This window comes from Chenopodium album, chromosome 9, assembly GCF_948465745.1.
Source record: "Chenopodium album chromosome 9, dcCheAlbu1.1, whole genome shotgun sequence".
In the NCBI taxonomy this organism is placed as follows: Eukaryota; Viridiplantae; Streptophyta; class Magnoliopsida; order Caryophyllales; family Amaranthaceae; genus Chenopodium; species Chenopodium album.
Genome location: NC_137842.1, coordinates 16,327,855 through 16,350,928, shown reverse-complemented (window position 1 = coordinate 16,350,928; position 23,074 = coordinate 16,327,855). Strand labels below are relative to the sequence as shown.

General features: G+C 38.8%; 2 protein-coding genes and 2 non-coding genes across 4 annotated transcripts; 3 read left to right on the top strand and 1 right to left on the bottom strand.

Moving 5' to 3' along the window:
- Positions 1 to 283: 283 nt before the first annotated feature.
- On the top strand, positions 284 to 1,813 carry LOC145557480 (uncharacterized). Its single transcript, XM_081618659.1, has 2 exons — positions 284 to 617; positions 741 to 1,813. The coding sequence occupies exons 1-2, from the start codon at positions 284 to 286 to the stop codon at positions 1,811 to 1,813; spliced, it is 1,407 nt and encodes a 468-aa protein (XP_081474785.1).
- Positions 1,793 to 3,737, top strand: LOC145559606 (uncharacterized). Its single transcript, XM_081621006.1, has 4 exons — positions 1,793 to 2,053; positions 2,147 to 2,434; positions 2,524 to 2,625; positions 3,137 to 3,737. Exons 1-4 carry the CDS (start codon positions 1,976 to 1,978, stop codon positions 3,563 to 3,565), a joined length of 897 nt encoding a protein of 298 aa, XP_081477132.1. The 5' UTR covers positions 1,793 to 1,975; the 3' UTR covers positions 3,566 to 3,737.
- A 7,857-nt stretch (positions 3,738 to 11,594) lies between these two features.
- On the top strand, positions 11,595 to 11,701 carry LOC145560992 (small nucleolar RNA R71). The gene has a single exon (XR_014093578.1). It is a non-coding gene; the product is annotated as a small nucleolar RNA R71 (small nucleolar RNA).
- A 7,213-nt stretch (positions 11,702 to 18,914) lies between these two features.
- LOC145561118 (small nucleolar RNA R71) lies at positions 18,915 to 19,020 on the bottom strand. Its single transcript, XR_014093698.1, has one exon. It is a non-coding gene; the product is annotated as a small nucleolar RNA R71 (small nucleolar RNA).
- Positions 19,021 to 23,074: the final 4,054 nt, after the last annotated feature.

Sequence of the window (23,074 nt, the reverse complement as noted above, 5' to 3'; positions counted from 1 at the left end):
TGGAAAATTTCTTAGTTCAATTTTTGTTAACAAAGTTGATGAATTCATTGATTTTGCTAGTATCCAAGAAAATGTATTGATAGATGGCTTAATGAAATTCCCTTGTTCAAAATGTGAAAATATCCCATATCAAAGTGTAGACACCATCAAGTTACATCTTTACAAGAATGGCTTTCAACCTGATTACTATCGTTGAACATGTCATGGGGAAGACACCTTTCAAAATATAACTTTAAGTAGTCGTTTCACCACTACACCAGAAGAGTCTAACCCCTACAAGGACATGGTAATGGATGCATTTGGACATGAATATGTTGTAGAAGATGTTGTAGATGAGGACCCACCTCTAGAGCAAAGAAAGTTCTTTGACATGTTGGCAGCTGCTGAGAAACCTCTATACAATGGATCTAACATGTTTTTGCTTTCTGTTGTGGCAAGAATCACAAATATCAAATGTGAATATAACATCCCTCATAGAGCTGTTGATAGTGTTACATCTTTAATGAAAGATATGTGTCCAGAGGAGAACAAGATGACTGATAATTTTTATAATACTCTGAGACTACTTGATGGACTCGAACTACCGCATCACAAGATAGATGTATGTCCCAATGGATGTATGTTATTTTGGAAGGAACACAAAGATCTTGTAGAATGTGTTGTTTGCAAATAAGGTCGTTTCAAGCCTTCAAGGGAAAATGGTAAGAAAAGTCCTAAAAGTGTGCTTCTTTATTTACCAGTTGCTCCAAGATTGCAAAGGTTGTACGCTACCAAATCTAAGGCAAAGAAAATGAGGTGGCATGCAGAGTTTAAGCGACCAAAAGGTGTAATGGCTCATCCGTGTGATGGAGAGGCATGTATTGATTTTGACAAAACATTTCAAGATTTTGCAAAAGAATCAAGAAATGTTCGACTTGGCCTTTGTACTGATGGGTTTTCACCTTTTGGTAAGTTAGGGAAACAATATTCTTGTTTGCCTGTGATTGTAACTCCTTATAATTTGCCACCATGGTTGTGCTTGAAAAATCCTTTCATGTTTTTAAGCTTGCTCATTCTTGGCCCAAAAATCCCTAAGGGAAATCTCGATGTCTTCTTGCAACCGCTGATTGATGAGCTAAAGATCCTCTGGAATGTAGGGGTTCCAACTTATGACATCTCTAAAAAACAGAATTTTCAAATGAAAGTTTCATTGCTTTGGACAGTTAGCGATTTCCCCACTTATGGTATGTTGTCCGGATGGAGTACGGCCGGTCGACTAGCATGCCCATATTGCATGGAGAAGACAAAAACATTCACTCTTACTCATGGAAATAAGCAAACATGGTTTGATTGTCATCGACAATTCTTAACCCATTACCACGTTTTCAAAAAAAATAAAAGTGGGTTCTACAAAAATAGAATTGAGTGTTCTTCCCCTCCACCAAGATTGAGTGGAGAGCAAATTAAGGAGAGATTGTCATCTTTTCCAAAAGTTGAAGGTTGTTCATGTGGAAATGTTAAGATTCAAGCAAATGGAGTGAACTTGATGAAAGAGACCCAAGAAGAAGTTTTGCAAAGATATGGCAAAGAGCATCATTGGACAAAGGAAAGTATTTTTTGGAAGCTCCCATATTGGAGCAAGCTCTTGATACGTCACAATCTTGATGCCATGCATATTGAAAAGAATGTTTTTGATAACTTGTTCCACACTATCATGGATGTTAAGGGGAAAAGTAAAGATAACATGGAATCAAGAAAAGATCTAAAAACGTTTTGTAAGTGGCGGATGCTTAATGAACGATGTATGGTGTGGTTTGTGATTGTACAAAACTGAGTGTTAAGTTTGAAAAAAATAGTGTGGTAATTATGCTCAACATATTATTTCAATGCTGATGATAAGAAGGGGTTTGAATAATTGATTCATAATAATTAATGTTTATGAAACAGGCTTCATGATTCCGAGGTTGTTAATGCAGTCGTGAATACATCATATAAGATGTACTTTCTTAGACCATGGTGTAATTGGTCAATGGTACCTCGAGAAGCTAAGGTTTTATGGTGGAATGCCTTCAAGGTGAGCTATCTTTTTTTTTTCCCGTTACTAGCTTTTCTTTCCTTATCCTCCATGTACTCTAACCTTTTTTTTTTTCCCATGGTGATATTTTAGAAAAAGTTTTCTTGGGATCCCTTAGTGGCTAAGGATGTGAAGAAAGGATGGGAGAGGAAATGTAAGAGGCGATTGTCAAGTATCATAAGTGCAATGTGCACATCAACAAAGTATGATGCAAAATGGTGTGCTCCCAGCATAAAGACTCAAATTATGCAGCTTAGAGAAGAAGATGAAGAGTTCAAGAAGAAGTCGAAACAATGTTCTCTAAACAAAAAGAACCCTGAAAAGGAAATGCCTCTTCACTGCCAAGGATCTAAACCAACGGAGAGATTAAGGATTGATCTGGTAACCTTGCTATCTTTACCATGCACATGTTAATATTACTAACTCTCTGTAATTTTACTATATGTTTACTTTTTTTAAAAAAAAATTAGGAGAAAGATTTAAAGCGCAAGGTAACTCCAAGCGAGGTCTATCGAAAAGCTCATGTGAACAAGGACGAAAAGTTTGTTGATAAGACTTCTAAGACTATTTGGGTATATTCTCATTTTTTAAAAAATATTCTGCAAGTATTATTCATTGATCTGAATTCAATTATTATAATTGCTTTGAAATCTCATGCTTTGTTATGAAAGTAAGTTAGTTTTTTCATAATTAAGCTTCTTTGTTATACCGTTTGTCTTGTTTTTTTACATACACCTATATAATTTGATGATGATATATAGAGCAGGTGCTAATAAATTTGCTTTTTCACCTAGTAGTGGTCATATAACTTTCTTTCCCATAAACAAGAAAAATAATATCACATTTGGTAGTACTTGCCACATTTTTGCATTTGTATCTGATAAGGCTCAAAATAAGATCAGGTTTTGATCTTAGTCAAAAATATATATATATGAAGTAATGATTTTGGTTTGTCTATACATAATTTTTTTCTACAAAACTTATTTTAATTAATGTTGTTCCCACGTGTTGCTTACCTATCAACCTTGGTAAATATTATGTTTGTTTCTAAACTATGTATGTATGTTTTATCTGTTTTATTAGGCTGATTTTGAGAACAAAAAAGCTGCGAACTTGGAAAGTGAGGATAAACGATCAGAGGATGAGTTGTTGTTGGAGGCTTTAGGAGGGTGGAAGCAAGGGAGGATATATGGTCTTAGTTCGGCAGCAACTACATTTTTTGATAAGTCTCAAAAAGATAACAATGCAAAGAAAGCACGAATTGATCATGTTAATCAATTGGAAAGCCACGTTGAGCAACTAAACTCGGAGAACTTGCAACTAAGAAAAGAGCTCGATGCTGCTAATGAGAAGCTTGATGCAACAACTCAAAAGCTAGATGTTACAACCGAGAAGCTTGATGCAACAAACCAGAATGTAAAGACTCTACCGGAACAGTTCCAGCTTATTATAAGTGGGCGTTATACTTTAAATGATCTTGGTTCGTCCTCATCACAACCCCGTCAGCCTTAATATTTGCTCCATCTAAACTATAAACATTGGTATTTGACTTGAGGGCTAATTTTGGTGGAATCATGGGAACATTATTTCAAAGGGGTCATTTTGGCATACAATTGCAGTGCTGAATATGCACATATATGATGTAGTTGGGGCTTTTTTTTGCACGTGATACATGATCTTTAGTTTGAACATGTTCATTATAGGCAGGTTCGTTATAATTGAAGTTTGTGGGTATGCTTTTTATAATGAGCATATAATTATGCTATGAAGTTTTTACAATTGTAATGTGCCACTAACGCTACATTTTGTTAAGTAATGAAGTATATTTTGCAAATGTTTGTACATTTTTACAATTTTATTATTAGTTAGTAGGTTGGAGTATAATGATACACAAAACATAATCCAATTGAAGTATTATTAAAAATATTATTTTTAATTTAAGTGGAGCAACAAAATTTCATTTTGGTAGCTAGTGACAGGGTAAAGTCGTATCCCCTAATCAAAAATAATTACCTAAATCTCTAACTAAAGTAGATAGGGAAGTAGGGTCGAACTCCACAGGGAAACAGGTCTTTTTAATTCTAATTTATTATTATAATCTAAATTATTTAAGTAACCAATATTTATAATTAAGTAAGAAACTAAACTACTAAGGTTGAGAATAGGAAGAAAACAATATATGAAAGGATCTAGGGCATAGGTTCACCAATAAATAATACTCCAGGGTAAAACATAGTAATAAATCATTGACATTGCATAAATAACATGATTAACAGGCTCTCGCAATTTATTAATCAACATAGATCTAACAGGCTCTCGCAATTTACTAGATCTAAGTTCTTATTGAAAATAGCCTTTAATATCAAATTAACATCTGCTCGATTCATCAATTTAATATTGCTATACTTTTACAAGCTGCAATTGTAAAACATTAAAACAATCCAATAAGAAATTATCATGCAATACCAATAATCAATAATAGTCAATCATCAATGCATCAATTAACCAGATTGTAAAGGGCTCTCGCTACGTATTACAATCACACAATTAATTTATCGGTATTAAATCTCATCTCTCGAATCTTGACTTAACCATTTATAAATTAACTTGCCTATTGAAACTAGACCTAAACATTAATTCTCATCTCTCGATTCTTGAATCAATATTGTCAAACTCATGCATAAAAGATAGGCCTAATCTAGTCACAGAGCATTAAATCAATCAATAGGAAATTAATCTAGCATTGATAATCAACAACAATAATTTACCCCTTCATATTATTTATTAGATTCCCATAAACCCTAGAAATTAAACTACTCACACATGATAAAAACTAAACTAATCAAAGTAATAAAATAAATCATGATGAAAAGAATAAAATAAATAACTAAGATTAAAGGAAGAGAAATCGTTACCAAAATAAATCTGGAATTAATGAAAGAATTAAGAACAAAGGTTTAGAGAGAGTTTAAGAGAGAGAGAATACTAAGTAGAGAGAGAAAGTCTAAGAAAGAAGGGGTAAGTGAAATTAATCCCCCTAAAACCGTACTTAAACAAAACTAAAACAACTTCCTAATTAGAAACTAATTTCTCGACAAAAGAGTTCTTCCAGAAACACGCGCCCGATCGGGCTAGAGGCCGCCCGATCGGGCGCGCCTTTTTCTCGCACTGCTCTTCTCACAGCCGCGCCCGATCGAGCTAGCAGCTCACCCGATCGAGCGCGCCTTTGGCCACGCACCAGCACACTCTTGCGCGCCTTGCCCGATCGAGCTAAGCTGCCCGATCGGGCCCTTGATTCACCTTGAGGCTCGGAGCTTCGATTGGGCTTATTTCTTCGGCCCAATCCGGATATCCACTTAGGGTCTTGATCACCCGGTCCATATACCTCGGTATCCCGATTACCGAGCCCTTAATCACCGGCTCTCACCGGTCTTGGGCTCCAAAAGTGGTCGTGTCCTTCTAGCTTCCGTAGTCGATCCAATAAAGCCCGGGAAAATGCTCCAAGAGTGCAATTTCCTGTAAAATACAACTAAAACTACGAAAACACTAGAACACACAAATTAGTAATAAAAGTGGCCCGAAAGAGCCAAAAACACTACTAATAACGACCAAGGGACGGGGATAAAATACTATATAAAATAGACATATCAAACTCCCCCAAGCCAAACCTTTGCTTGTCCCTAAGCAAAGAGCTCATCAACGAACATATAAATCATACTTCACCCCAATAATCAAATCAAAAACCAACGATTCAAGGAAAATCTAATGAACATGCTTCAACATCAATCAATCTTATTCATCTAATCATCCTTCCTCCTTAACAATTGTCAAATAGAGCAAACCACAAGAGCATATAGAATTCAAGACTAGTGCTCACACACTCAACTCTCATTTATGTGGCGAGTAAAGAATGTACTCGATCGCTCTTCAACCAACCCCTTTAGTGTGAACAATTCCCTCCCAACTCACACTCTCGTGTGTATAAAAACATTGAACGCTCATCCTACTAGTCGACTCGAAATATGCCAAGTCATAACTTGCATTGATAAACAACACTTTCACATTTACATAACTTCTATGCACAAGGTCGGAAGGTCTTTTAAGCTTGTAATGTAAGGCTAGGGTAAAGGTAAGATAAATTTGGGATTATGTGAGAGAAAAGCTATGCTAAAGGGAGCCAAAACCTAATAAACCCATGATCAAAATAATGATGATCACACACATCTCCAACATAAAAAACTCCAAACATCAATCCACCAAATATACTCCAAACAATATAAACAATCCCAACACTTACAATTTCACTCATAAGAATATAATAATATGGAGTAGAGTGAATTGAAACAAACTTTGAACCACTTATTCTTCTTCTTTCTTTTCTTTTGATTAACCTTCACTTAGAACATTTGAACATCAAACATTTTTTCTTTTGCTCTTTTTTTTTTCTTTTTAACTCATATTGGAAATTTCAACTTTGAAACACAACATCAATATTTCTAATCAAAAATCAAAGAACAATAACTCTTATTTTATTCCCACATTGTGCAAATAATATGCACACCACAACTCCCTCACCTCACCAACTAATAGCTCCCCCAAGCCAAGCTTGGGACTAGTAACCAATGGGGCTCATATAGGCTTGTAATGTGGCTAAATAAACAAAAAAAGGGCACAAGCAACAACATGGGTAACAAGAAGGGAACAAATGTATCTAATACTCTGAAGGCTACCTAAAAGAATGAACGCCTTCGTCCTCCTCATGTGCATAATAATAAGTCATGAAACACTACTCATAGTTGCAAATCAATACTCAAATTCATTGACATACCAGGAATTATGGAACTATCACACATTTCCTAACCAAATCAACTAGTCAAGCACTATATTCACAAGTAGTGAGCAAAATTGACGCATGTTTAGGAATCCAAACAATTAAGCTTCAAATCATGACCAACAAATCCACAATGCTCATTATCAATAACCAAGAATCAAAACAATTTTTCACAAGTACGGGGCACAAGGAAGCATGATTTACAGTTCATTGGAACGTATTTTTGAATTTTTTTATTTTTCAATTTTTTTTGTATTTTTCATATATAAGAAAGCAATAAAAACTACACTAGGAAAGCAAATAAAAACTATACTAGAAAGCAAATAAAGAGAGAAAAGGAAGAGAATTACCAAGTGAAAGAACACCCCCCAAGCCAAATCAAGCAATGCCCTCATTGACTTGGGAGAGTAGCCTACTCCTCATCCTCATCCATCCTCGAATAGCCCCCGTCGTGGCTAGAACCGGCTCCTCCATGGCTAGAGCCACCACCTCCATACCCCGAACCACCTGCAAAGTAGTTAGGGTCCGTATCCCCCCCAAGCCCACCAAAAGGTACATCGGTCCCATAACCATGGACCGATAAGTAGTCGACGTAGGTACCAAAGGCACTTGGGGTCGTATATCCACCCTGCGGATATTGGAACCAAGGGTGAGGCGGTTGCACCTCACCTTGATCGTCAAGCGCAAAAGTGTAAGAAGGCTTCCCCTTCTCAAATTTGGTCAAGGTGGGGTGGGGTAAAGTGAAAGCATTATCCCTCCTACCCGATTCCCGTTAAATCACCCACCAAGTATCCCCTCCTATGACATTAACCCAATTAAGGCTACCTAGATAGGGTAGGTCCATAAGAGTTGGGCCAGCTACCTTACCATCATCGTTAGGGACAAAGCTAAGGTGTTTGACCGCTATATGTGTAACTAGGCCACCAAAGTAAATGGGCACCCTAGACCTACCCGCCTCGGCCGCATTGGCCACCCGTTGGAAGTGGTTGGCCATTTTGTGGACTATATTGAGCTTTTCACTCCTAGGGATCATGTATGACCCTATTAATTCAAGCTCATCCCGCCTAACATTGGCGGGTTCATGCCTACCAAAAATGGTAAGGCCAACAAACCGTTGCCAAATCTTTGGCACGGGATGTTGTATCCAAGTACCTTTAGCATGTTGGAGGTTCAAGTTAGGATCCCCCGTAAGGGATTGATAGACAACGGCAATGTTGTCTTAGGGTGGTTCAAGAGGCCTATCCGATTTTAGCTCAAAAATTTTACCAAACTCTTTCAAAGTCAATCTAATATCATTATTGAATAACCGAAATTGAACATGAGAAATTAAGGCATTTGATTTTATGACATTAAAACTAGAGACGAATTCTAAGGTTAAATAATCATAAGTATCGTAATGCAACTCAAAGAAATCGCTCATGCCAACTCCTTTAAATAATTTTTCTACATGCTTATCAATACCTAGTCTAATAAGAGTAGGGTGATGAATGAAACGAGTGGGAATTACCTGCCTCGTAATGAGGTTAAGCATCCTCTGTTTTTGCTCTTGGGTGGTGATCACCACCCTCTCCCATCCCGGAATTTGTAAGTCCGGGTCAATTCTCGCCTCTTGGTTCCTTGAGCTTTCGCCCCTCACCGTTATTGACCTCTTGAAAGCCATTGATGGTGTAAAGAATAGGAATTGAGTGGTTTCTCTCTCTTAGGTTTTAGAAAAAGTTGAGAGAGAATGGTGGAAATTGGGTTTAGATTGCAGAGAAAGGTGAAAGGATTAGAAATATGTAAAAAATTTTGAGTTTTGATGGAAGAATTGAAGGGGATCTTGAAGAATAAGTGGTTTGAAGGTATAAAAATGGAGGTTTTAGAGAGAGAAAGTAAAGTAGAAGAAGATGAAGTAAGAAGGAAATGAGGAAAGAAAGGAGAAGAAAAATATAAGGGACGGCCAAAATTAGGCGCGCCTGATCGGGCGGATAATTGTTATTCCGGAATCTCAGTTGCGCGCCCGATCGGGCGAGCTCCGCCTGATCAGGCGCGAACACGAACGAAAAATGCGCCCTATGGTTCGCCCGATCAGGCGAGCTTCGCCCGACATATCTTTTCCTTCACTCGATTTGCGCCCGATCGGGCGACCTCGCCCGATCGGGCGAGATTTGATCGAGTTTGTGACTGAACTTGCGCGCCCGATCGGGCAGCTTCGCCCGATCGGGCGAAAAAAAGCTCGTTTCCAACTCTCCTCTCGCGCCCGATCGGGCAGCCATGCCCGATCGGGCGACTTAAAGGCTCGATAAAACTTTCTCTTGCGCGCCCGATCGGGCAAACCTCGCCCGATCGGGCCCGTGCCCAGTCGTTTTCTTAGCTCTTCTTCGTCTTCAAAAATTTTTTTTCTAAGTCTTTCGATCTCTTTAACCTATACCTGTACAAAAACACTTATAAACGGTAAAATTACACTCTCCTCGCCTCTCAAAAAAAGAAAATAAATAAAAGGGAAAAACTAGCTTAGAAAGCATGAAATACGAGTTGCCTCCCGCAAAGCGCTGGTTTATCTAGGTCCCGCACGACCCTCTTACCAAGTACAATTTCTAGGACCCTTGGCCTAACGCTTGATCGGGTGGTTTCTCACCCGGTCTAGCGATGTTTAGGCTGCGATGCGACTTCCTGACGTGACCTGTGGGACGCCAAGTCGCCTTATCTGGTGGATCCTCCTTGACTTGGACTGGGGGATCTTTAATGCTACGCACTAAAAACCCTTCTTCGATCGAATGTTGCTTCAAATTGTCATTGCGTTCAACACTTGCAACTCGATCTGGCGGAACACTTACCGTAGGCTCGATTCGCACAACTTGCTCGATCGGTTCCACTTGTTCATCCTCGAAACCAAGACCAACATTGTAGAGTGCTCTTTCTATTGCATCGACTTCCTTCTGCCATTTGTCTATCTCATTTGAAAAGGATGCAACACAAGATACCGCCTCCAAGGGATCTTTTTCAAGAGCTTGGGGCTTGTTAGAGTAATTTACAACCACATTAACACTGAAACATTTCTCCTCAGTCATGGAGCATTTAGGAGCATTATTCAGATTAAAAATCACTTTATCGTCCCCTACTGATAGTGTTAACTTACCACTTCTTACATCTATGACTGCTCCTGCAGTGTTAAGGAATGGTCTACCCAAAATAATTGGGGTTTGCATATCCTCAGCCATATCAAGAACAACAAAATCCACAAGTATATAAAATTTACCTACTCTAACGGGGACATCCTCTAAAACACCAAAGGGGTATTTGAAAGAACGGTCGGCCATTTGTAGAGTTATATTGGTAGCTTTTAACTTACCCATATTCAACTTGGAACACACAGATAATGGCATGACGCTAATACTAGCACCCAAATCACATAATGCATTATCAATCAAGAGATTGCCAATATGACAAGGGATAGAAAAACTACCCGGATCTTTTAATTTAGGTGGAGACTTATTTTGAAGTACGGCACTACACTCTGCAGTGAAAGCTACTGTCTCTACCTCACTAATAGACCTTTTTCTCGTCAAAATTTCTTTCATAAATTTTGCATATGAGGGGATTTGTGTGATCAATTCAGTAAAGGGAACTGTTACCTTCAAATCTTTAACCACCTCCAGGAACTTACCAAACTGCTTATCCAAGTTTGCCTTCAATTGACGATTGGGGAAAGGAAGTTTGATGATTGGCTTTGGAGCATTATTGCTCTTGTCTGGAGTAGCCACCTTCTCTGGAGTTGTACCCTGCAATGTAGAATTAGATATGTTAGTATTATCTTTTAGCCCTGCAGGGTTATCAACTACATTGTTTGGTTTAATGGAATCAAGATTAGCATTATTTGATAAAACAGGTTCATCAACTCTGGGCATAGAGGGCCCTTCATAGTTTGAACCACTCCTTAGAGTAATTGCAAATGCTTGATCCGTAGGCCTAGTCGGCTGTGCCGGCAAGGCTCCCTGTTGGCAGGCTTGTAGAGTAGAGGAGAGTTGCGCAATTTGATTATCTACAATTTTATTATGCGCTAGAATTTGATCAATTGTCGCATCTCAGCTCTCCATGTGCTTTTGCATATTGACCAACATTGCTCTAATTTCCGCCAGAGAAGGGTCGGAAGATGAGGGGGTTTGTTGTGGTTGGTTCTTCTGGCTAGCATTGGGATGATAATATTTCTGCTGCTGTTGCTGTGACGCCTGTGGTTCTTGTGGTGGTGGATTTTGAACATTAGTGCTCTGGTAGGAAAGGTATGGATGATTCCGATACCCAAGATTGTAAGTGTTGGAGTATGGGTTATTCTGCCTATAAGCTTGGAAGGCATTAACTTGCTCCACGGAACTCCTGCAATCCTGCTCCCAGTGACCTACAATACCACAATTTTCACAAAAAGCCTCATTAGAATTATTATTAATTGCAGAAACATTGGCTACATTAGCAGTACTCAGATTATCTAATTTTTGGCAAATAGAGGTCAGTTGAGCTTGCAAAAAGGATACAGAGTCGACACTATGCTTCCCCTTGTTAGAAAATCCTCTGGGATTCCCATATTGGGAATTGTGTATCGCCATATCTTCAATAACCTGACCTGCATCATCAACATTAAGATTCATAAATCTCCCACTAGCTGTAGAGTCTAAGATTATTCTAGAGGAATTTCCAATGCCGTTATAAAAGGCTTGGATTAACTGCCATTGAGCTAAATTATGGTGAGGGCATTCTCTTTGTAAGTCCTTGAACCTCTCCCAAGCCTCATATAAAGACTCATCGGCTTCTTGGGCAAAGTTCTGAATCGCACTCCGTAGTACTGCTGTTCTCTCTGCAGGATAATACTTGTTATAGAAATTCAAAACAAGAGTTTCCCAGTTAGTTATACCAAGTGTAGTTCTATTTAAGCCATTAAACCACAATTTAGCTTTTCCAGTTAAAGAGAAGGGAAAGAGAATCTCCCTGATTTGGTCTTGAGTGACCCCAGCTTGCCTGATGGTGTTGCAATATTGACAATAGTCGGCAATGTGAAGATTCGGGTCTTCACCCTTGGCTCCACTGAATTGCTTCCTCTCTATCATCGTTATAAATTGAGGTTTGATTTCGAATTGAACCCCATCAAGGGCCGGAGTAGGGGTGAGATGTGGAAAATCCGTGAGCTTTGGTTGTGAATAATCACTAAGCTTCTTTGGAGCCGTCATCTCTGATTCTGCGTCTGATGATGCCTCTAAATCGCTGGAATCAGTTGGAGGATCGCGGTGATTATTGTTATTATCACCAGAAACCGCCAGGATTTGCTTGTAGAAGTTTTTCTGTCTATGAAAGGAACGTTCGATCTCAGGATCAAATGGGATGTAACCTGATCTGGAACACCTGGGCATAAACAAAAAAAAAACTAGAAGAAAATATGAGATTTGTCTCAGAGAACTAACGCTCTCTGAGAAAAAAGAGAAATAATCTAGACTACAAAATCAATCAAAAATAAAAAGAAAACCGTTTCCCCGGCAACGGCGCCAAATTTTGACAGGATAAAGTCGTATCCCCTAATCAAAAATAATTACCTAAATCTCTAACTAAAGTAGATAGGGAAGTAGGGTCGAACTCCACAGGGAAACAGGTCTTTTTAATTCTAATTTATTATTATAATCTAAATTATTTAAGTAACCAATATTTATAATTAAGTAAGAAACTAAACTACTAAGGTTGAGAATAGGAAGAAAACAATATATGAAAGGATCTAGGGCATAGGTTCACCAATAAATAATACTCCAGGGTAAAACATAGTAATCAATCATTGACATTGCATAAATAACATGATTAACAGGCTCTCGCAATTTATTAATCAACATAGATCTAACAGGCTCTCGCAATTTACTAGATCTAAGTTCTTATTGAAAATAGCCTTTAATATCAAATTAACATCTGCTCGATTCATCAATTTAATATTGCTATACTTTTACAAGCCGCAATTGTAAAACATTAAAACAATCCAATAAGAAATTATCATGCAATACCAATAATCAATAATAGTCAATCATCAATGCATCAATTAACCAGATTGTAAAGGGCTCTCGCTACGTATTACAATCACACAATTAATTTACCGGTATTAAATCTCATCTCTCGAATCTTGACTTAACCATTTATAAATTAACTTGCCTATTGAAACTAGACCTAAACATTAATTCTCATCTCTCGATTCTTGAATCAATATTGTCAAACTCATGCATAAAAGATAGGCCTAATCTAGTCACAGAGCATTAAATCAATCAATAGGAAATTAATCTAGCATTGATAATCAACAACAATAATTTACCCCTTCATATTATTTATTAGATTCCCATAAACCCTAGAAATTAAACTACTCACACATGATAAAAACTAAACTAATCAAAGTAATAAAATAAATCATGATGAAAAGAATAAAATAAATAACTAAGATTAAAGGAAGAGAAATCATTACCAAAATAAATCTGGAATTAATGAAAGAATTAAGAACAAAGGTTTAGAGAGAGTTTAAGAGAGAGAGAATACTAAGTAGAGAGAGAAAGTCTAAGAAAGAAGGGGTAAGTGAAATTAATCCCCCTAAAACTGTACTTAAACAAAACTAAAACAACTTCCTAATTAGAAACTAATTGCTCGACAAAAGAGTTCTTCCAGAAACACGCGCCCGATCGGGCTAGAGGCCGCCCGATCGGGCGCGCCTTTTTCTCGCACTGCTCTTCTCACAGTCGCGCCCGATCGAGCTAGCAACTCACCCGATCGGGCGCGCCTTTGGCCACGCACCAGCACACTCTTGCGCGCCTTGCCCGATCGAGCTAAGCTGCCCGATCGGGCCCTTGATTCACCTTGAGGCTCGGAGCTTCGATTGGGCTTATTTCTTCGGCCCAATCCGGATATCCACTTAGGGTCTTGATCACCCGGTCCATATACCTCGGTATCCCGATTACCGAGCCCTTAATCACCGGCTCTCACCGGTCTTGGGCTCCAAAAGTGGTCGTGTCCTTCTAGCTTCCGTAGTCGATCCAATAAAGCCCGGGAAAATGCTCCAAGAGTGCAATTTCCTGTAAAATACAACTAAAACTACGAAAACACTAGAACACACAAATTAGTAATAAAAGTGGCCCGAAAGAGCCAAAAACACTACTAATAACGACCAAGGGACGGGGATAAAACACTATATAAAATAGACATATCAGCTAGCTAACTTTAGATACAAAAAATTAATTTTGGTCGCTAATGTTAACAACAAAATTTCATTTTTGGTAGCTAATTTTAGCAACAAAATATTAATTTTGATCACTATACAACTAAATTAATTATATAATCATCTCTTTGTGTAGCAACGAAATATAATTTTATGGTTGTTATTTTAACAACGAAATTTAGTTTTTTGGTCGCTAAAATATAGTGACGGATTTTAAAACCGACTCTAAATTAGCAACCAAAAAATGAAATAGTTAGTCTCTATTTAAGGCTAGCGACCAGCTATTTTATGACCAATGTGATTGGTAGCCAAATTGGTTGCTAACTATTTAGCAACCAATAATTGTTGTTTAGCAACGAATTATTGTGGTAGCTAAATTCCTTATTTTTTGTAGTGAGTACCGAGAAAGGCGTTGTGAAAGGTTTTGTGACTTAATTTCCATACTATTAGTCGCAGAATAGAACAGTCCAATCCTGTTGTCTAATCATAATCAGAGACCAGCAAGTACCAGTGCAATACTAGAAACAAATTAAACAAAAACAAGCAGGCGCTGGAATAACAATATTGTACGAGGAGGTTTTTAGGGCAGAGGTCAGTACCATAATATGGGTAGAGGAAGGGGTAGAGGACGTCAAAAATGGCGTCAAAATACTTCCAATGCTCCCAACTGAGAGGTAGAGGTGGAGGGGGTAGAGGAAGGGGAAATTTTCAAAACCAAGGAAGGCCACAAGAAAAGTGTTTTAAATGCGGAATACAAGGCCATTGGGCTAAGGATTGCCATACGACAAAACACCTTGTGGACCTATATGTTGCCTCAAGAGGAGGCCAAGGGAAACAAGCAGAAACTAATTTTGTCATACAAAGTTCCCCTAACCCAGAACTTGATTAGCTGAATATCTTGTTGATGACATAGAAAATGTCTAAACTACATCGATCATGTGCTTGTCAAGTGGTGTTTGCTTCATCGCCATTGTCATATATTTTTCGAGTTGTTTGTCTATTGTATTTGTTTTTCCTTTTCATCCAGAATCCTAAGTTTTCTTTAAGCATGTTTTCCTAATATCAAGTATGTTTTAATATTGTAAAATATGCTATAATAAAGATGTATTTTCTCATACGTGTTTTTATAGATGATAGTTTTACTAATCCTTTCTCTATTCATGTGAAGACAATGGAAAATAACAACACAAATGCTGAAAAATGCTTGATTGATAGCGCAACCACACACAACATTTTGAGCAACAAGTCATACTTTTTTCATATCAAGCCAATAAATACCAATCTCAACACAATTGCCGGCACCGTCAATATGGTTGAGGGCTCAGGGAAAGCTTGCGTAATATTACCAAAAGGTACAAAAGTAACAATAAAAAACGCATTATATTCTAGCAAAACATGACGTAATCTATTGAGCTTCAAAGATTTACGCCTGAATGGTTATCACATGGAAACCGTTAATGAAAATAAAAAGGAGTATATGTACCTCGTCAAAATAAAATCTGGCAATAACAAGACTCTTGAAAAATTAGAAGCATACTCCTCAGGATTGTACTTTACTTATATCAGCCCAATTGAAACATATTTGGTGTCTAACCACAAGGTAGACAACCAGGAAATGTTTAATATATGGCATGACCGCTTAAGTCATCCTGGAACAAGCATGATGATAAAAATCATTAAAATTTCAAATGGACATCTGTTATATAATATACGGATCCCACAATCAAATGAACTTCATTGTAAAGCTTGTTCACTTGGCAAATTGATCATTAGACCTTCAAAAGGTACGTAAACTTGAAGGTGAAAATCTTGCATTCCTAGAAAGAATACAAGGAGACATTTGCGGGCCAATACACCCGACATGTGGACAGTTCAAATATTTCCTCGTGTTAATTGATGCCTCAACACGTTAGTCACATGTTAGTCTTCTCTCCACCAGGAATGTTGCATTTGCAAAACTTCTTGCGCAAATCACACGTTTAAGGGCTCAATTCCTAGATTATCCGATCAAAAGGATTAGGCTAGATAATTCCGTATAATTTACATCCCGAATATTTAATGACTATTGTATGTCAATTGGGATAGACGTGGAACACCCAGTAGCCCATGTTCATACACAAAATAGCCTTGCATAATCATTAATAAAGCGATTAAATTAGTCGCTAGGCAATTACTAATGAAATCAAGACTCCCATCTTCTGCATGGGGACATGCTATAATACATGTCGCTGCTTTGCTACGACTAAGACCAAGCGCGACGCATAAGTTATCTCCAATGCAATTAGTAGTTGGAAAGGAACCTAGCTTGGCACATCTAAAAACGTTCGGATGTGCAGTCTATGTTCCCGTAGCAGCGCACTGCCCCAACGTACTAAAATGGGCCCATAAAGAAGGTTGGGAACCTATGTTAGCTATGAATTGCCTTCCATCACACGATATCTCGAACCATTGACCGGTGATCTTTTCACAGCTCGGTTCGCAGATTGTCACTTTAATGAGACAGTCTTCCCAACCTTAGGGGGAGACAAAGAGGGCCCATGCTGGAAAGTGATGAGTGTCATTTATGGCACTCATAGGGTAGTCTTTTAGGATGATTTCGTCTCCTTTTTATGCTTTCTTATCTTATTTTTGGTCCTTTTTCCTTTAATTCCTTTCTTTCTTTCTTTCCTTGTGTTTTTCGTGTTTTCCTTTTATTTGGTTCTTTTTCCCTTTTATTCCTTTCCGTTGTTTGTTCTTGTAGGTACCTAGGATTTGTCTTTGCAAGGGGATCAAGATGGGCTATATTGACTAAGCAAGGAGGAAGTAATTGGCTTGGAGAGGGCTTAGAGAGGGCATGGAGAGGCCTTGGAGAGGGCATCAAGCCCTGCCAGTCTGCCACGGGCGCGGGTACTAAAGGCCGCAGACGCGGGCTCGTATGCACCAAATTAGCAAATTTCGACCAGGAACTCTCCGCGGTCTGGCCGCGGGCTCCCCGCGGGCGCGGGTAGTCTGGAGAGACCGCGGCCCTCTGATCACCCTTTGGGAGCAAGGGATTCGCCGCGCCTTTGCCACGGGCGCGGGCTAGAAGACCCGCGGGCGCGCGTGTTGCCTAGAAAGCCCGCGGAGTTTATTATGGGTTCCGTACCCATTTTTCCGCGGGTGCGAGTTTTACTAGAGAGGGCGCGGGGATCCCATTTTCCTTCTTTGCCTATAAATACACTTGTAATTCCTTTTTGAAGATAACTTTTAGATAATTTTCATTAGCTTAGTTTTAGAGAGAGAAGTTAGAGAGAAGTTCTTGGTATTGGATTTGTATTTCAACATTGGAACAATTGTGCTTGGATTTCTTCATTTTCAATCATTAATGTTAGTAAGAATTTCTTATTCTAGTTCATCTCTTTACTTGATTGATTTAGTTTCATCTTTGATTGTTTGAATTGCTTGGATTTGAATTGGATATTGTAGTTGATATTTTTTTCTCTTGATTTTGATTTAGAATGATGATCAATGCTAATTCTAGTGATTTGTTCTTGAGTTACACCATGATTAGTGAGTAGATTAGTTGCTAGGGAGAAGGGGAAGCATGCTTGATTGATAATTTGTGTTAAGTTGATGATCTTTGATCAATTGAATTGTTGCAATTAAATTGGTTGACATAGTTTTGCATGTGATTAATTATATTAGGAATGATCAACCTATAAGATTAATCTAGATTGCATTGTAATTCTTAATGACATGACTCATCAATTTGAGAATTGCTTTAATTGATTGAGTTTGATTGTGAATTTCCTTGATTAGCCATTCATAGTGACCCCTAGCTTGGCCTCTAGGAGATAGCTCTTGAACTCTCTTGATTGCTACTATTGTTTGTCCTTTGCAATGCTTGAATCAAACGAAGAAATCATCGATTAGCACGATTATTGAACTAGCATGTGGAACCTATATTCCTAGTATTTAGATTCTTGAATTACTTGATTAGTCTAATTTTGCTACCATAATACCAACCATTTTCTCACTACAATCTTCGAAATATCTTGATTTAGGCTATAGTTTATACCGACTCGCTCCTTTGGGTTCGACCCTATACTTACCTTATACTTGTATTAGGTTGGTTTAGGATTTTATAAATTGTGTTTGATTTTGGGATAGACAATTAACGACTCGTTTATTCCTCTATCAAAATGGCGCCGTTGCTGGGGAGTGATATTGGTGCTTAGCTTTAGTTGTTGAGTCTATTTCACTTTAATTGAAAAAAAAAATACAAAAAGATTTTGTTTCTTAAGGCTACATTTGTAGCCGTGCTACTAATATTTTCATTGAGTTTTGCATGCATAGAGCTCGTGATCGATCCATTGTGCCTTTTGACCCGGAAATCGAAAGGACTCTTTCAAGGAGAAGAATTGCTAGTCGATCCTTGGAATTTAGTTCCTCGAGCAAAGAAGGGTTTGAAGAAGAACTAGGCATGGAAGAACAACCAAGAGTTGCTTTGAAAGAATTGGGAATTCCCGGTGCGTACAAGTTTGAGAGTGGAATTGCTCCACCTACAACACCGGCGAATGATTTCGAAATTAGGCCGGCTATGATCGCTTTGATCGAAAGGAGACAATATAGCGGAGCTAAGAATGAGATTCCGTTGAACCATCTCAAGGAGTTCGAAAAGTATTGCAACACTATCAAAGTGAACGGAGTTTCTCAAGAATTCATCCGGCTAAAGTTGTTTCCATTTTCTCTCATAGGCCGAGCCTTAGAGTGGTTGGATAAGGAGGTAAAGCCAAATTCCCTACAAACATGGGACGAAGTCACCAAGGAATTCTTGTCCCGATTCTACCCACAAAAGAAAACGGCGGAGGCTAGATCTTTGATTCAAGGGTTCAAGCAAAGACCTAATGAAAGCCTCTACGAAGCATGGGAGAGGTATAAAGAGTACCAAAGGGAATGTCCCCACCACGGAATTCCAACCTATCAAGTCATTCAAATTTTCTATGGTGGCCTAAGTCCTCAAGGAAAATTATGCCTTGATGGGGGTGCCGGAGGTCCCATAATGAATCGGACGGAAGAGAAAGTGGTGGACATTATAGAGGACGTGGTTAAGTACTATAGAGATTGGCAAGATGGTGAGAGGGATTCAACTAGCAAGAGTGGCTCTTCATTGTACTCTATAGACCATCTAAATGCGATCAACAACTTATCCTCACAAATGACAAACTTGGGGAAAGAAATGACCGCGATAAAGGCCAAGTTCGAAAGCTCCTCTTTTTCTCAAGCTTCGAATTCTCCCTCCCAATTTAAGGGGAGAGGTACTTTTTCTAACTCTTAACCCCCTCCCTCTTCAAATAATATGCCTAGTGGTTGCTTGTTTTGTGATACATGTGGATCTTATGATCATGACTCTTGTAATTGCCCTCATGCTTCTCCGGAATGTGGTGATGATTTTGATAATAGTGAGAGTGAGCATGTGAATTATGTGTCAAATAATAATGTGCAAAGGTTTGATAATCAAAGAGGTCAACGGAATATGAATTACCAAAACCAAGGTAATTTTGACAACTATAACCAAGGTGGTGGTTATAGGAACCAAGGGAACCAAGGTTCTCGTGGCAACTATAACAATCAAGGTTATAGTAGTCAAAATCAAAACCAAAATTATGGTAATCAAAACCAAAGTTATGGAAATCATAACCAAGGTAGTGGAAACCATAATCAAGGTTATGGTCAAAATCAAAATAGGGGTAATTGGAACAATCAAGGTAGGGGCAATTTTCAAAATAATTCTCAAATAGGTCCCCCACCCGGATTTGTTCCAAAGACTCAAGGTGAAAATTCCTATTCACAATCTTCTTCTTCTTCTAGGACCAATTTGGAGGAAATAATTGAAAATCAAACCAAGTTGTTGAACACATACATGGCCGTTAGTGACAAGAAGTTCAATGAAATGATGACCCACAACAAAATGCTCGAAAACCAAATTTCTCAACTTGCTAGTGCTTTGAAAGACCAAGCAACCCTTCTTCTTTACCTTCCCAAGGCCTAGATCCCAAGAAACCCGTGAATGCTATTGTTACAAGGAGTGGTAAGGTTCTTGAGGAGAGATTTCCTAGGAGGAGTGAAAACAAGGAGGTCCCCAAGGAAGCTTTAATTGAGAATGAGGGAGGTAGAGAATCTTTAGATGAGGTTGTGGTTGAGACACCAAGAGAGGTGAGAGTAGAGAAAGATATTGTGAAACCCAAGCTCCCTTATCCCCAAAAATTCATGAGACACAAATTGGATGAGCAATTTGGGAGATTTATTGATATGCTCAAACAACTTCACCTTTCTCTACCTTTCACCGATGTGATCAACCAAATACCTAATTATGCCAAGTTCCTCAAAGACATTTTGAGCGGAAGAAGGACTTGTGATGTTGTGGAGACTATAAATTTGACTGAAAATTGTAGTGCGATCATCATGAACAAAATGCCACCCAAGTTGAAAGACCCCGGAAACTTCTCCATCCCTTGTGCTATTAACAAGATGCAATTTGATAATGCCTTATGTGACTTAGGAGCTAGTGTAAGCTTAATGCCATATTCGGTTTATCAAAGACTTGATCTAGGGGAACTCTTACCTTCTAACATTACCTTGCAACTAGCCGATAGGTCAATCAAGTTTCCAAAAGGTAAAGTGGAAGATGTTCCATTGAGGGTTGGGAAGTTTGTGTTCCCGGTGGATTTTGTTGTTCTAGAAATGGATGAAGATGCTACCATTTTAATTATTCTAGGTAGACCCTTTCTTGCTACCTCGGGTGCTATGATAGATTTCAAGTGTGCAAAGATTTCCCTTAAGGTAGGAGATGAGGTCATAGAATTCGATTTGAATGAAATCATGAAATATCCAAGTTCTTCTCTTGAAAATTGCATGATGATTGACTCTCTTGATCATGTTGTGTCTTCCATGCATGAGCACTTTCTCACCTCTAACGATGCTCTTGAGAATGTTTTGTTGAACAAAGACAAGCTAGGTGTACCATGCAATGAGGTAGCATTGTATGAGGAATTGCTTAATGGAAGCATGGAGGAAGTGGATGAACAATTGTGCTTGAAGATCTCAACCCATGAAGCTTTGCAAGCGGCCGCGACAAAAAAAGGTAAAGGTGTGCCTATGGTAGAGCTCAAACCTCTACCATCACACCTTAGGTATGAATTCTTAGGCCCAAATTCCACTTACCCTGTAATTGTTAGTGCATCCTTGAGCGAGAGCCAAGCTCAAGCGTTATGTTATGTCTTGAGAAAGAACCAAGGTGCTTTGGGCTATACTATCGATGATCTTAAAGGTATAAGCCTCGCTTTGTGTACACACCACATAACGCTTGAGGAAGGCACCCTTCCTTCTATTGAACAACAAAGAAAGCTACACCCTCAAATGGGAGAGGTGGTGAAAAAAGAGATCACCAAGCTCTTGGATGTGGGAATCATATTCCCCATCTCAAGCTCTAGGTGGGTTTCTCCTGTTCATGTCGTTCCTAAGAAGGGGGGTATGACCGTAGTCAATAATGAGAGTGGTGAGCTCATTCCAACTAGGATGGTCACCGGTTGGAGGATGTGTATAGACTATAGACGTCTAAATACATCCACCAAAAAGGATCACTTTCCCCTTCCATTCATCGATCAAATGTTAGAGAGACTAACAAGGCACAAGTTCTATTGCTTCCTTGATGGTTATTCGGGATTTTTCCAAATTCCAATCCACCCCGAAGATCAAGAGAAGACAACATTTACATGCCCCTATGGGACCTTTGCTTATAGGAGAATGTCCTTTGGCCTTTGTAATGCCCCCGCAACTTTCCAAAGGTGCATGATGAGCATTTTTGGAGACATGTTGGAGGAAGAAATGGAAGTATATTTATGGATGACTTCTCCGTAGGTGGGGTTTCATTTGAAGAGTGCCTTGTTAATCTTGAGAAATAAAGGTTAATCTTGTCTTGAATTGGTAGAAGTGTCATTTCATGGTGGAGGAAGGAATAGTGCTTGGGCATAAGATCTCTCATAAAGGAATAGAGGTGGATAAGGCCAAGATTGAGGTTATTGAGAAGCTTCCACCTCCGGTGAATGTCAAGGGAGTGAGATCATTTTTGGGACATGCGGGCTTCTATAGAAGATTCATCAAGGATTTCTCACTCATTGCCAAGCCCCTTAATGATCTTCTTCAAAAATATGTTGAGTTTGTTTTTGATGGTAAATGCTTGGAAGCATTTAATAGATTGAAGAAGTCCCTAATCTCTACCCCCATTGTTCAAGCCCCAAGATGGGATTTACCCTTTGAATTGATGTGTGATGCTAGTGATTGGGCAATTGGAGGTGTTTTGGGACAACGTGTGGACAAGAAGCTTTATGTGATTTTCTATATGTCCAAGACACTAAATGGGGCCCAAAAGAATTACACAACAACAGAAAAAGAATTCTTGGCCATTGTTTGCTCTTTCGAGAAATTCCGGTGTTATTTGTTGGGTTCCAAAACTATTGTCTTCACGGATCATGCGGCTCTCAAGTATCTCTTTGCCAAGAAAGAGTCTAAGCCAAGGTTGATTCGTTGGGCACTTGAATTACAAACTTTTGAAATACAGATTAGGGATAAGAAGGGTGCGGAAAATGTTGTGGCGGACCATCCTTCTCGCCTTGAGGGTGATCAAATTCATGATGATGGTCTACCAATTGAAGATAGAATGCTTGATGATGTCTTGTATGCCATTAAGGTTAAGGATCTCCCATGGTATGCCGACTTGGTGAACTTTCTAGCATGTGGGGAGTTTCCTCCTTCTTTCTCCAAGAACCAAAAGAAGAAGCTCCAGAGGGAGGCAAGACATTACTTGTGGGATGAACCAATCTAATATAAACGATGGGTAGATGGCTTGCTTCGGCGTCGTGTCCCGAATGAAGAGGAGTCAAGTGTTCTAAAGATGTGCCATTCGGATCCAAGTGGGGGTTATATGGGCGTTTCCAAAACCGCCACTAAGGTTCTTCAATGTGGTTTG